General features: G+C 35.8%; 1 protein-coding gene across 7 annotated transcripts in view; it reads right to left on the minus strand.

Annotated features, from left to right (window-relative positions):
* The window catches only part of AHI1 (Abelson helper integration site 1), a 210341-nt gene that overhangs the window by 135392 nt on the left and 61187 nt on the right, over window positions 1–13762 (minus strand). For 6 of the 7 annotated variants that reach the window (XR_009690712.1, XR_009690711.1, XR_009690710.1 and 3 more), the window contains 3 exons: window positions 11440–11558; window positions 8748–8878; window positions 7062–7202 (listed from right to left, as the gene is read on the minus strand). Coding sequence is in view for 4 of the 7 variants with exons in the window: in XM_061130460.1 (XP_060986443.1) it covers window positions 7062–7202; window positions 8748–8878; window positions 11440–11558 (391 nt within the window). In the remaining 3 variants the exon portion in view is untranslated. Of the gene's footprint in view, window positions 1–4580; window positions 4724–7061; window positions 7203–8747; window positions 8879–11439; window positions 11559–13762 lie in introns of those variants that run through there. The other variant, XM_061130459.1, reaches the window with a different exon arrangement.

Raw genomic sequence — 13762 nt, forward strand, 5'->3', positions numbered from 1 at the left:
CTGTACCTAATTATCTCACTGGATACCTTATGCATGCATGCATGCCAAGTCGCTTCAGTCATGTCCGACTCTTTGCGACCCCGTGGATGTAGCCCACCAGGCCCCTCTGCCCATGAGACTCTCCAGGAGAGAATACTGGAGTGGGTTGCCATGCTCTCCTCCAGGGGCTCTTCCCAATCCAGGGATTGAACCTGTGTCTTTTTGTGTCTCCTGCATTGGCAGGCGGGTTCTTCACTACTAGCACCACCTGGGAAGCCCAGATACCTTATAAATATTTCTATTTCTAATTATAATACTATTACCGTAAGCTGGTAAGTCTGCTGCTCTTGTTTCCTAGCATTCTGCAGTTACGTAGCATCCTCCCCCTTTTCCTTTCACATTTGCTTCCTGAAGAGAATTTCCGTGATCTGAATGTTACGTTCCCCGAGAAGTCCTATCCTGAAATCCTAACTCCCATGGTGATGATATCAGGAGGTGAGGCTCTGGGGAGGGGACTGGGTCATGAGAGCAGAGCCCGCATGAATGGTATTAGTGCCCTTATACGAGGCCTCAGAGAGCTCCCTTGCCCCTTCCACCATATGAAGTAACAGCTTAAAGGTGCTATCTATGAATCAGAAAGTGGGCTCTCATTGGACACAGAATCTGTCAGCCCCTTGGTCTTGGACTTCCCAGACTTCAAAACTAGAGAAATAAATAGTTTACTGCTACAGAAAACAGCCAGGATTTCCCTGCTGTAGACTACTTCATGTATCAGTGCTCCATGTCTTTGCTTTCTAGTTTCATTTTATCCTTTAATAAAACACTGAGATAAGATAGAAAATTATTTTAATTTTTCAGGTGAAACAACAGATGTAGAAATGACAGACAGAAAGTGCCGTCCTTTTGTCTAGAACCAAAATGCTCTAGGTTCCTTCTCCAGTCTTTCCCTCCACACTGCTATTTCCAACAGTACCATTTTTTTCTTTTGGGGGCATTTTAAAAAGCACCAATGTTAAGAATACGGAAATGCCTGGATGAGGAATTCAGCGCTCTGGTTTGTGCTCAAACCCATTACTGCTGCTGCTAAGTCACTTCAGTCGTGTCCGACCCTGTGCAACCCATAGATGGAGGCCCACCAGGCTCCCCTGGCCCTGGGATTCTCCAGGCAAGAACACTGGAGTGGGCTGCCATTTCCTTCTCCAACAAACCCATTAAGGTGACTACACTTTCCACAGGCCCTGAATCCTTAAATGACACAAGCTTTCTATCAGAGTATCCATCATATGTGTAATATTAAAACAGACGCTTTAGGATATGGCCGAGAAACAGGTGGCTTTAGTATGCCTTAACATTCGGCATGCACACGTGACAAATCACTTCAGCTGTGTTCAGCTTGTGCAACGCTATAGACCGTACGCAGCTCACCAGACTTCTCTGTCCAAGGGGTTCTCCAGGCAAGAATACTGGAGTGGGTTGTCATGCCATCTTAATTTCTCCTACTAACCTAATAATAGATATCCAAAATGTTACCCTACACAATCAGTTATATATGTTACAGTTTACTCTTATCCAAGTATAAGGATTATATTATCCTTATAGGATATATAAGGATAATATTATCCAGGTATAATATTAATATGTGTTTTTGAATCATTCATAATTTGTACTTCAAGAACACCATTAAATTATACATAAAACCACAGATGTCAAATTTCAACTAGACATTACTTTATTGCAAAGATATTGTAAAAGTAGTTATATTAAAATATTAATTAAAATAAAATTTAATATTACATAATAAAATTCTTAGTTTGGACTCTATTGAGAATATAATGGCTTAATGCATTATAATTATCCCCAACAGCAGCAGTTAGATAACCAAAGTTTTAATTTTTAGGGGTCTTCCTAAATATTAAAATTGAAAACAAACACTACATTTCACCACAGATATATACGGCTACCTTCTTCAGTTACTTCATGAAACAGGAAACACAAAGACTAAATTAGTTTAATGTTTTAAAGACACGAGCTCTGGAGTTAGACAGCCTGGCAGGTGACATCATTTTATCAACTGTGTGACGTCAGACAAGTTAATTTCCCTGCGCATCAGTTTTACCATCTACAAAATGAGGATAATGCTGGCATCTACCTCGTGGGGATTGGGGAAGACTGTAAAGATAATGTATGTAAAATGCTAATTAGAGTAGGGAATACTTAATAAACAAATAAATGCTTGATAGCGGAAATACTTGATAAATGTTAGCTACTACAACTACCACTATTATTATTAGACTCAAATTTACTAACTGATCATATTGATCATGCCTTTCATTCTTTATTTTTATAAAATGTTAAGGGTGGACAATTCTGTTCAATGGATTTACTGCACATCAGTAATATGACAGGTTAGGTATAGGACCTTATAAACAAACATCATGGACTTCTAGTTACTGGGCAAGTTCTATAACAAAAATTTTATAGGAATGTAAAGGTATATATCACATGAACTCTGGTAAAGCATGTCACAATGTGAAAAATACACCTATCAACAATGACTAACAGAGGTGATCATTAATAAATAGGAATTCTATACATAAACTCATGTTTAGTATCAATAGTAGGCTGCTTTTCAGTTTCACTAAAATTCTCCCAGAGGTTTAATTAACTACTTAGGAAGTATAAAAGATCGGAAAAGCACATGGTTCTGATTCCTGGGTTTCACAGCCCTGATCAACTTGGCACACAAGAGATGCTCAATAAAGATCTGCTTTGTCTCAAACACAATGACTGACGGAAAAGCACTCCAGAGTTAATGCTGACTCAGAGGACATACTGCCATCTAGCGAAACATTAGGCTCATTACCTGGAATTATTATATAATGCTGACAACTCTGAAAATTAGGCTTGATCCTACAGAAAATACTACATGTATATTCAATATGTGTCAGCATTCTGCCTAGGTACCGCTTAAAAAAAAAGACAAATAAGCCTCCAACTCTACCTCCGACAAAGTACAGATAATACAAAAAATTCACCAAGATGAAGAATAAATGATTTTGTAGGAACAAAAAGAGTTTGTATATTAGACAACCAAAAGCTAATATTTCAGGAAATCTGCTAAAAAGTTTAGTGTAGCAAATGAAAGCGTGTATTCCAAGTCCAGACTGTATGGATCCAAGTCCTGGTTCCCAAAAAACAGGGATAATTATGGTACCAACCTCATAAGATTATTGTGAAAAGTTAAAATAAATACATGTAAACTGCTTAAAATAGTTCCAGGCCCATGGAAAATGCTTTGTATCAGATGTAATTACCATTAAATGTATAACAGGATCCTACATTCTGAGGTAGGCAAATATTGATTAATAACAGAACATTAATTGCTAAAGTCTAGCTTCATAAATTTAATTCAGGAGAAGCCGTTTCTCTGACTAGTACTCTGTTATTATGGGAATCCTAAAAGTACATTATTTGTGGTACCCTGTGACTAAATTTTGTATTACTAGATGATTAACTCTTTCAACATCAGGCAAATACAACTGCCTTCTGAAAGTAAAAATCATATTTCTTACCAAAAAAAGCAAAAAGTCAGTAGAATGAAAGACCCAGAAGACCACAACCTGAACATATGCTTAATAGGGAAAGATGCTTGCTGACTCTTCACAGATTTTGCTAGAACTGAAAGATGGATGATACATTTAGCTACCATTGTGGTCTCATTCACAGCTTATTTAGCTGATTTAAAAAAAAAAAAAGAACTTGCTCCATTTTCCTTGAAAATTGCCTAAACGTATCGTGGCTCTGATAAATTCTCTTTAAAAAAATCATGTAACTGTTTTAGATCTTTCAATTTTAATACCATGAAAACACTTATGTAAAAATACATGCAAACTTCATTTTCAGGCAAGAAAATTTGGGCAAAATAGTCCTGTGTTAAAAAATAAATAAAATATAAGGCAAAACTATAATAGGTCAGTAATAAATGCCATAATTTTCACTGAAAAAATTTAAAGACTTCATGATTCCAGCTTGTTTTTAATGAGTAAAACAGAGTCTGAAACAACTTTCCTTTTTTTCATGGTTATATACTATTTATGAGAACTGTGCTAAATCTTGAATTGCTTGAGATTACATAACTTTTTCCAAAGATGCTTCTTTTTAAAGATAGGCAGTGATGAATTGGGAAAATACGTTGAAGCCTTTTGAGTTTTGCTCATAAAGATAACTCAGTATATCAAAAACGAACTGACAGACACTGCAAAAATAATTTTAATATGTGTATTATTTGAACATTTAAAATTCTAAAACACCATGGAAATCCCTCCTCTACAGTAAGATAGTGTGGAAATAACATGATGTTCTTAATTTTATGCATTTATTTTCTAAAACAATTGAACTAGAAAGATACAAAAGGAAAAGGCTGACTAACAGAAAGAAGAAAAGAAAGAAACCCCCCCCTCACCCCCCGTTTTCAGTTTCATTCCAAAGAGATGCTATCAGCATATGAAAACAAAAGTTCCCATAAAGTCAAGTGTATACTGGTTGGATGAGCGTAACAGTCCACTTTATCTTTTTTGTTTTGATATGGTGCTTATCAACTTACAAAGGACTTTCACAGTCCCTATCTCACGGCATCTTCACAAATAACTCTGAGGCAGGGCAGGTAACAGCAGCAGTAGCAGGACCACAGTCCCAAGTCACTGTGGGCGGTGACCGCAGCCATGAGACTAAAAGACACTTGCACCTTGAAAGAAAAGCAATGACAAACCTAGACAGCATATTAAAAAGCAGAGACATTACTTTGCCTACAAAGGTCCATATAGTCAAAGCTATGCTTTTTCCAGTAGTCATGTACAGATGTGAGAGCTGGATAATAAAAAAGGCTGAGCACCGAAGAACTGATGCCTTCAAACTGTGGTGCTGGAAAAGACTCTTGAGAGTCCCCTGGACAGCAAGGAGATCAAATCAGTCAATCCTAAAGGAAATCAGTCCTCAATATTCATTGGAAGGACTGATGCTGAAGCTCCAATACTTTGGCCACCTGATGCGAAAAGCCAACTCACTGGAAAAGACCCTGAAGTTGGCAAAGATTGAAGGCAGGAGAAGGGGATGACAGAGGATGAGATGGGTGGATGGCATCACCGACTCAATGGATATGAGTTTGAGCAGGCTCCAGGAGATGGTGAAGGACAGGGAAGCCTGGCAGTCCATGGGGTCGCAAAGAGTTGGACACAAAACAACGGTAGGACCATTCACTAGACAGGGAAATTGGATCAGCAGGAAGGCTTGTGCAAGATCACCAAAGAAAGAGAACTGAGCCTAAAACCAATGCTTTCAAACACTTGGCTCTTCCTACATGTGCTTCTAGAATGGACTCCTTAGTCTAAAAACCTACTGTTGAAAAAACAAATGGACAAACCTAATCTAATGATGAACTTATATCAAAGACAAAAAGTAAAGTGAAGAAAAAAGATAAGGGTGGAGCTTGAAATTACATTTGTAGTGAAAATTTCAAAAGCAAATTAGAAATTGAATGAAAACTGTTGTGAAACTCCTTAAGAGTTTGAGGAAATAACTGTATACCTATTTCCTGAATAACAGTCCCAATTACAAAGTAATGAGGTATAACTCTTCTTTTTTCTGTGAAAATTAAAAATGTATAAAAGAAAGACCTGTCTCAGGACCTATGTTTGAACTAGACAACAAATTTGGACACTAGATGATTTGAGAAATCCACTTGTCTTTTCCTGTGATCAGGCAGTATTGACTTTTGCTAAATTGATTGTAATAGTAAATGGTATTGTGTTGTTTAACAATTCACCATTAGTAATGGTGTTCTGTAAATTTGAATATGTGTTACAGAAATTCATTATTTCTTCTCTGTAAAATTCTTTAAAACAAGATAAATCTTGATTTTACATATATTCTCTAATATAACTCACCTAAAAAAAAGTAAGATTCATACCATGATCAAGAACTTTAGGTTTACAGCTTAATTCAACTGTCTAACAACTTAGCACTTATCACAAACATTAACCAATTTACACTGTGTTAATGTAGGAAGCTTAACCACTTGCATTTCACTAATTTAAAACATTCTGTCCAAGTAGTTTCACAGCAATGTTATCTAAATGCATATTTATATACTTAGGTACTTATGACATTGTGTGTAAATCATCTTAGCAAAAATGGTGAGTGGTATCTTAAACAAACTACAGAGACTATAAAAACCATCTATTTTTGTGTAAGAATTAACACATGAAGAAAATGGAATTGCAATTTTGAGAGTGTCAGCACTGTCAATACCACACAGAACAACGAAATCCTAATTTCAGGTCAGAAATTAAGGAAATATACGAAAAACAATAAATCCAAATGATTCTAATAATGCCATACTATTTCTTAAAAATGTATTCAAAACCTATTTATTTTCCAAAATTAAAGAATAATCTGATTTTAATGTAGAAAAAGGCATTTTTGCTAAGGCTTGACTTTTCCCCCTTCCTTTTTTAAAGTTTATTTTTAATTGGAGAATAATTGTTTTACTATGTTGTGTTGGTTTGTGCTGTACAACAAAGTCAATCAGCTATAAGTGATTTTTTTGCCTTCTTTTTTATGTTAAGAAACTCTCAGAAAATTATAACATTTAAACTGTGCTTTAGTTAAAAAGAAAAACAAAGAATAAGAAATTAACTCAATACTCAAGTAAAAACATTACAGATTCACATATCCTAGATGTTTTTACCTCTTAAAGTTAGAGATACTCCCAAATAGTTTTTAGGTGAATTTTATTTAAATTGATCTATGAAGAGAGTGATGACCACCTTTCTATGATTACAGTACAAGAGCACAACCATTATGTATACTTTTGATGATATTTAAATTCCATAATAAAAATGCTCATGAAAAAATAAAATGTTATAATAATATGATCTTTTTTAAGCTGCTTGGCTTTCATAATACATTCAAGAGAGTTTTGTTAATACAAAGAATGACAGTTTTCACAGAGCTCATAATTTCTAATTCAGCCTAAATGTAAAGGTTACTCTAAATATTCTCCCCTTATCAAGCATTAGACTTACCATGGAAATCATAAATATATAGGAGAATTGGCTCATTCTGCCCAAATGCACAAAATGCAACCATATTTTCAAGTGGATGATAAGCAATGTCTCGAACTGGTGACTTGAATGGCAGGTCAGAATACATTGCTACTTGGTCTCCTAAACAAGAAAAGACATTCAATAATTTGTACCATCTCAGATATTTCTCATCAGAAGATTATTCTGCAACTTATCAAAAAAAGATTTAAGGTAAGTCATAATAAATCTCATGTTATTTACAGGGAAACCTTAAATACTTATAGTTGAGCTGTTGTTTAGTTGGTTAAGTCATGTTCGACTCTTTTGCGACCACTATATTAAACAATTATTTTTCATTCTATTGGCCCTCCTTTTTCTTCTTTTCGATCCAATGTCTTGATGGAGTTTCAAGGCACAAACTAAAGACAAAAAGCTTGGAAGTAGAGATCTGTAGAGATCTGAGATCTGACAGAGCTGAGCAAATGCCAACTAACAAACAACTCCAGGGAGAACTATGGGAGGAAAATCAGGACTAAAATTAAAGAAACTCTCTGGTTGGGGGATGTTTACTGAGGAGTTAATATTTCTATTTTTTTTTCCTAGAGGCTGTTTGATGTACCATTTGCGTTAAATATAAATATAAATAAATAAATAAATATATACACACACGCTATTAACGTGGAGAAGGCAATGGCAGTCCACTCCAGTACTCTTGCCTGGAAAATCCCATGGACGGAGGAGCCTTGTAGGCTGCAGTCCATGGGCTCGCTACGAGTCAGACACGACTGAGCGACTTCCCTTTCCCTTTTCACTTTCATGCATTGGAGAAGGAAATGGCAACCCACTCCAGTGTTCTTCCCTGGAGAATCCCAGGGACGGGGAGCCTGGTGGGCTGCCATCTACAGGGTCGCACAGAGTCGGACACGACTGAAGCGACTTAGCAGCAGCAGCAGCAGCATACTATTAATGACTACAGCAGAAGTTTTGAAAATCAGAACTCAAAAAGCAAAGAAGAAAAAAAAAATCCTAAGTGAACTGATTAATCAAAAATGTCTAAAGGGAGAGATGAAAATAAAAAAGATGAAGTCAAATACTGCTCATTAAAGAAATTTTAAAGTAAATTTTATGAAATTCTTTCTATTGCTAAACTAATGTTTATGTAGTTTTGGCTTTTCTTTTAAAAAAGCAAAGTGAAGCACAAATGAACTATCCAATGTAACAGTTTATTTTATTGAAAAAGTTGAATTATAGTAATTCAGGTAAATGGCTATTAAGTTTCAAATATCCAAAACTCTGACAGAATATGTTTGTTTCTAATAAAAATGTACTGTAGATGGTTAACCATTTGTATACCTAGTTAAATTCTAAATTCAGTTCATAACTGAATTTTGTATCACAGTCCCCATTAAATACTTCTGTGAGATCAACAATATCTCATTACCAGCAAGGAAAGAATAAACCTTAAATTATAATGTGAAATTCTAAATCCATTAAGATATCAAAACCATAAAGAACAGAATTAATAAGATTTGGACTGTAGCTGAATTTCATTATCAGCTTTCCAATTCTGAAAAACATAACTGAGAACTTAAAAATTTCCTTGAAAATTATTACATAAAACAGCAGTTTTTATACTTCATCAAAAACAAAACAAATCTTTTTAAAGTTCAATGAAATGCTATTTACCTGTTTCTGGGTTCCAAACATGTACTATACCATCCTCACTTCCAGCAAAGAGAAAAGTCCCACATGGTGTCAAAGTGCTATGAATCTTCTCTCGATAATTTGCTGCACCTACAAATTTCCTTGCTGCTAATCTAGAAACCAAAAACATTTTATAAATGTAACTTGTCTTACCCATTTCAGTGACTGGTGGTAGAAAAACTTTTCAATACTTCATTTGCATTTGACAAGCAACTTGTGAGCATCTGTTACACAGGATACATTCCATGATGGATAGAGAATAAACGAGAGGGAGTTCTAGAGCTCAGAGAGCTTATAATTTAGCAGGAGAGAGAAGAAATGCATCAAAGGAGAATAGAAAGTGAATGTAGAAACTGCCACAAAAGAAGAACAGAAAAAGTCCTTTGCAGATTTGGATGAGAGAGAGAGATGATTTCTAGCTATGGAGCAAAGAAGATGTATTTGAATTGGTTACTCAAAAATGAACAGAATTTTTATATTCTTATATTTTTTCCATGTGAAAAAATTTTTAAATCAATGAATACTTGATTACTGCAGAAATATTAGAAAAACCATTGTTGAATCATCTATTAAATATGACATGTGACCTTCTGGGCTTTTAAATGTGTGAATAATAATAACAGCTAACATTTTCAGTACTTATTATGAGCCAGGCAGTTCAGACGGTAAAGAATCTGCCTGCAATGCGGGAGACCTGGGTTTGATCCCTGGGTTGGGAAGAACCCCTGGAGAAGGGCATGGCAACCCACTCCAGTATTCTTGCCTGGAGAATCCCATGGACAGAGGAGCCTGGCAAGTTACAGTCCATGGGGTCGCAAAGAGTCGGACGTGACTGAGCAACAGCCCAGCACAGCACAGGTACTGTTATCATCACTGGTTTACAGAGAGGATATTGCATATACGGCTCTGTTATTTGCTTTTTTCAGTCAACAATGGACCATGAATAATGGCCTTTCATGTCAGGAAATAAAAATTAGGCATTATCATTTTAATAGGCATATATTATATCATTGTCTAAATATATCTTAAGAAATTTTCTATTCTTGGGTAACTCTCAGGATATTTCCAGCATCCTAAGAGTTATCCAACATGTTTCCCCTAGCATGAATATAATTTCTATGAACAATCTTGTGTGTGTGTATTGCACAGTTTCACAATTATTTTCTTAACATAAATTCCTAAACCCAAGGTTACTGGGTCAAAACTTCTGCTATTTCTGTTAATTTAAGTATTGGGTTGGTCAGAAAGTTCGTCAGGGTTTCTCTGTAAGGTGTTATGGAAAAACCCAAATGAACTTTTTAGCCAACCTAATACTTTACATGTATAAACTAGTTTATTCCCCACAAAACACTTATGAGGATGGTGTAGCACTCTTCCATTTGTGTGAGGAGGAAAGAGAGGTACAGGGAGACTAATCAGTTAGTTTAAGGGGTGGAACAGGCAGTATTCGAATATAAGCAGTTTTCTTCCAAAGCCCAGGCATGATCATGGGCTGAATACTATACTACTTAGAAAGAGAACAACTAAACTCTGCAGGCCTGGACTTCTAAAATCTGGCTCAAATCTCTATTTGATTAGTCTCTCAGCATTCCTCAGCAAGAAACCAAAGCTCATTTGGACTAACTCACTCTGCCTTGAACACAACTTCTATTATCCCACATCCTGACTTTATTCCAGGCTTTCCACCCTAGAGAGGACACTGCCATCTTATCTAAATTCTATGCACCCTTCAAGACTGAGCTCAAAGACCAGACTCTCCACAGCCTTGAACAGAAAGCTTTATTATAGCTATTCAGCTTCACTGTTGCCATGAAAAATATAATCCTTTTATTATATATTTATAGTCATTAAAAGATACTTATAGAGTACTTGCTGCCTTCCAGGTATGATGTTGGATATAATGTATAGAAAGAAAAAAAGAACAGCAGATTCTATAATAGCCCTTGAAGATGTCACACTGTAGGCTAATTAAGTGTTTCGCAAGTTATTTTGGAGGTAGTACCAACTACATTCTAAACTCCCGATGAACCAATTCTGCTTATCATTCTCCCACAGCATCCATGCCAGTGTCATGCTAGTCAAAAGCCCTCTCATTCAGGCGTGATATTAGATCATACTACTATGCCAAACCAATATCACAGAGATAAAAGTCCATGGCAGAAGTTTCTCCTTTTTTATTGTGAAAATAAAAAGCAGTTGACTACATCTCAGCTTCAAAACTATTCACATTTGTGGTTAGATAATTGATGTAGGGGATGCGCTGCGGGATGCTCATCATCTCCAGTCTCTATCCACTTCCCAGGTGGCTCAGTGGTAAAGAACCCACCTGCCAATGCAGGAGCAGCACGAGACACGGGTTCATTTCTTGGGTAGGGAAGATCCTCTGGAGGAGGAAATGACAACCCACTCCATCAGTCCTGCTGGGATAATTCCAGGGACAGAGAAGCCTGGCAGGCTACAGTCCCTGGGCTCCCAAAGAGTCAGACACCACTGAGTAAGTGAGTAACAATCCACTAGATACTGGAATAGACATTTAAGTTTCTCTAGACTCTGCCAGAGGTCCCCCGAGGGACAAAATTCTCTAGTTGAGAACCACAGCTACATTGTATAAATATGCATTAGATCATTACTTATTCTATGAGTGTTTAACCTGCAAATACTGAAATGTACTTACATTCGGAGATCCATAATTCTCAAAGTACTGTCTTTGGTATGAATTAATAAACGTTTTCCATTGGGATGAACCTCCAAGTAACTTATCGGGATTCCCTTAAACTCACTCTCTTTAATTTCCTAAAATGAGTTTAAAAAGATTATGCAATATTACAACTACAAAATTTGTCTAAAGTTAAGCCCTTTTAAGTATACAAATTTAATTTTAAGAGGTCATTTTTAATTGCACAATGCAAGATGTTTTAAAATTGTTAGCAAAATTATTCCAAGTAAGTTCAAGTTAAGGATGAAAATAAAGCTGATAAAATGTGGTTTGGGGCTGCTAAGTAACACCATATTTAATTAGTGTTTCTAATACTAATTGAATTAGTTGGTAGTATATTCCCAAATAAGAAGCACTTTCTGAAAACACATCTTTTATTACTACATTGTCTGTTTATCATCATATAAGAAACCTCAATTTCTAAGTTCAAAATCATAGAATTAGCTCTCAGTTCTACTTCAGTTTCAGATTATTTCTTCATACATTTGCCTCCAGTTATTGTGAAAAAGATAAGTTATCAGCATCTTATTATGAAACAATTTAGTTTAGATTGTAATTTTAGTTTTTTTCTGGATACTTAAAGCAGCTAAATCTTCTGGTTACAGAAGAAGTCTATAAGTAGACCTGACTACTGATGTCAAGAAAGACACAAACACTGAAGGAGAATCTGCCTGAACAAGCCATATATAAATAAGGACGATTTCCAAAACCCTTCTTGTTTGGATTACCAGGAGAAAGAAACAACTGCAAATACAAAACTGTTTGAAGTCTGAAGAGTCAAGAGAAGGTCTGCTTTACCCTGCAGTCAGAATTCTGAATAGCATTCTTCTCCCTCGAGGTCCCCTTATTATTTCGCTCACTTCTCCTAGTGGGTCTCCTCTTCAGAGGTGGGTTGGCACCAATAGAGGTGGGGTACAAACTGCTACATTCCTAATATCAGCACTAGAACCCCTGGGTCTGCTGTTTGGTGCTGAAACCTGCTGTCAACTACTTTTTTACAAGTTCCAGAATACAGTCAAACACTGACTCCACAGATGGGGATTTTACTGAGCCCAGCTACAATGATTTGGAGGTGAAGATGCACCGATGAAGGTTTGAGCAATTGGAGCAACATTTACACAGATGCAAATGTGCAAAATCAAAAACAAGGCTGCATAAGTGTCAGGAATAAATCTGAGAAAAGAGTTGGCAGATTTAGTGTTTGTAGCATCTGTTAATGATTTCCTTCATATTTTTATCATATTCATGATCAAGGTCTGGTGTTAAAGACCACGCTCTATAGCAAGGAGCATGTGAAACAGCACATGGACGCTTCATCTTAAGGACAGATGAGCATAAGCCAGCATCCCCACTCCACTGGCGGAAGAGAACCAAGCAAGAAGTCATAGTCTCTGTCTGTCCCAGGCATAAGCTATTGAAAGGACATCCCATCCCTAATTTCCTCACTTTTTGTTTGACTGTCTCAAGTAACCACCAGGTGGCAGATTTCCAAGGTATCTTTGCCTTTTGGTTACTACACAGAGGGAAAGAAAACACATGATTTTTAATATACACAATAGACTCTGCATTGCAGAATCAAATGACTAGAAATGGGGCCTTTGGAGCCTTGCCAATCACTTGTCAATATATAAGTAATTAGAAAGTTCTTTGCAAAGTGTATGAAATTGCTACAACATGAATCCCAAGTCATCATTCATTAATCTGACAGACTAGATAAGAATGAATAAAAACAGAATAGACTGGTTTTTAAATTGATCTGACAGACTCAACAGATTTAACTAAAGTTGATGGAAATTCTTTTTCACGTGTCTTTCTTCAAACAGGGATAACTATTACAATCTATTATGAAGAACAAGAAAACCAAAGAACACAGGTATAGCGTATTTATATATATGAGATATATATATATAAGTATATATATAAAATTAACTCATTTAATGACTTGTTTTGTATTTTTAACTAAAACATACTAAATATATACCAACAAAGTTGCTTGGTATACAAGCCATCTTAAAAACACTCTACTTCAAAAATGAGATTACTCATTTGTTTTGGCCAATTTTGTATATTTCAAATGAAACATACTGTGATTAAATGACAGACCTCCTCATATTTATTAATACATAATCTTGATCACATAATTTTGAGAGATAGCACTGTTAACAAAACCTTGAGCATGGCATTTTTAGTGATGCTATTGGACCAAGAAAATAAAAGAACATAAATAGCAGAAAATATAAGTTGTTATGTATAGATGATAACATAACATATACCTCATTTT

This window comes from Dama dama, chromosome 26 (assembly GCF_033118175.1).
Source record: "Dama dama isolate Ldn47 chromosome 26, ASM3311817v1, whole genome shotgun sequence".
NCBI lineage: Eukaryota > Metazoa > Chordata > Mammalia > Artiodactyla > Cervidae > Dama > Dama dama.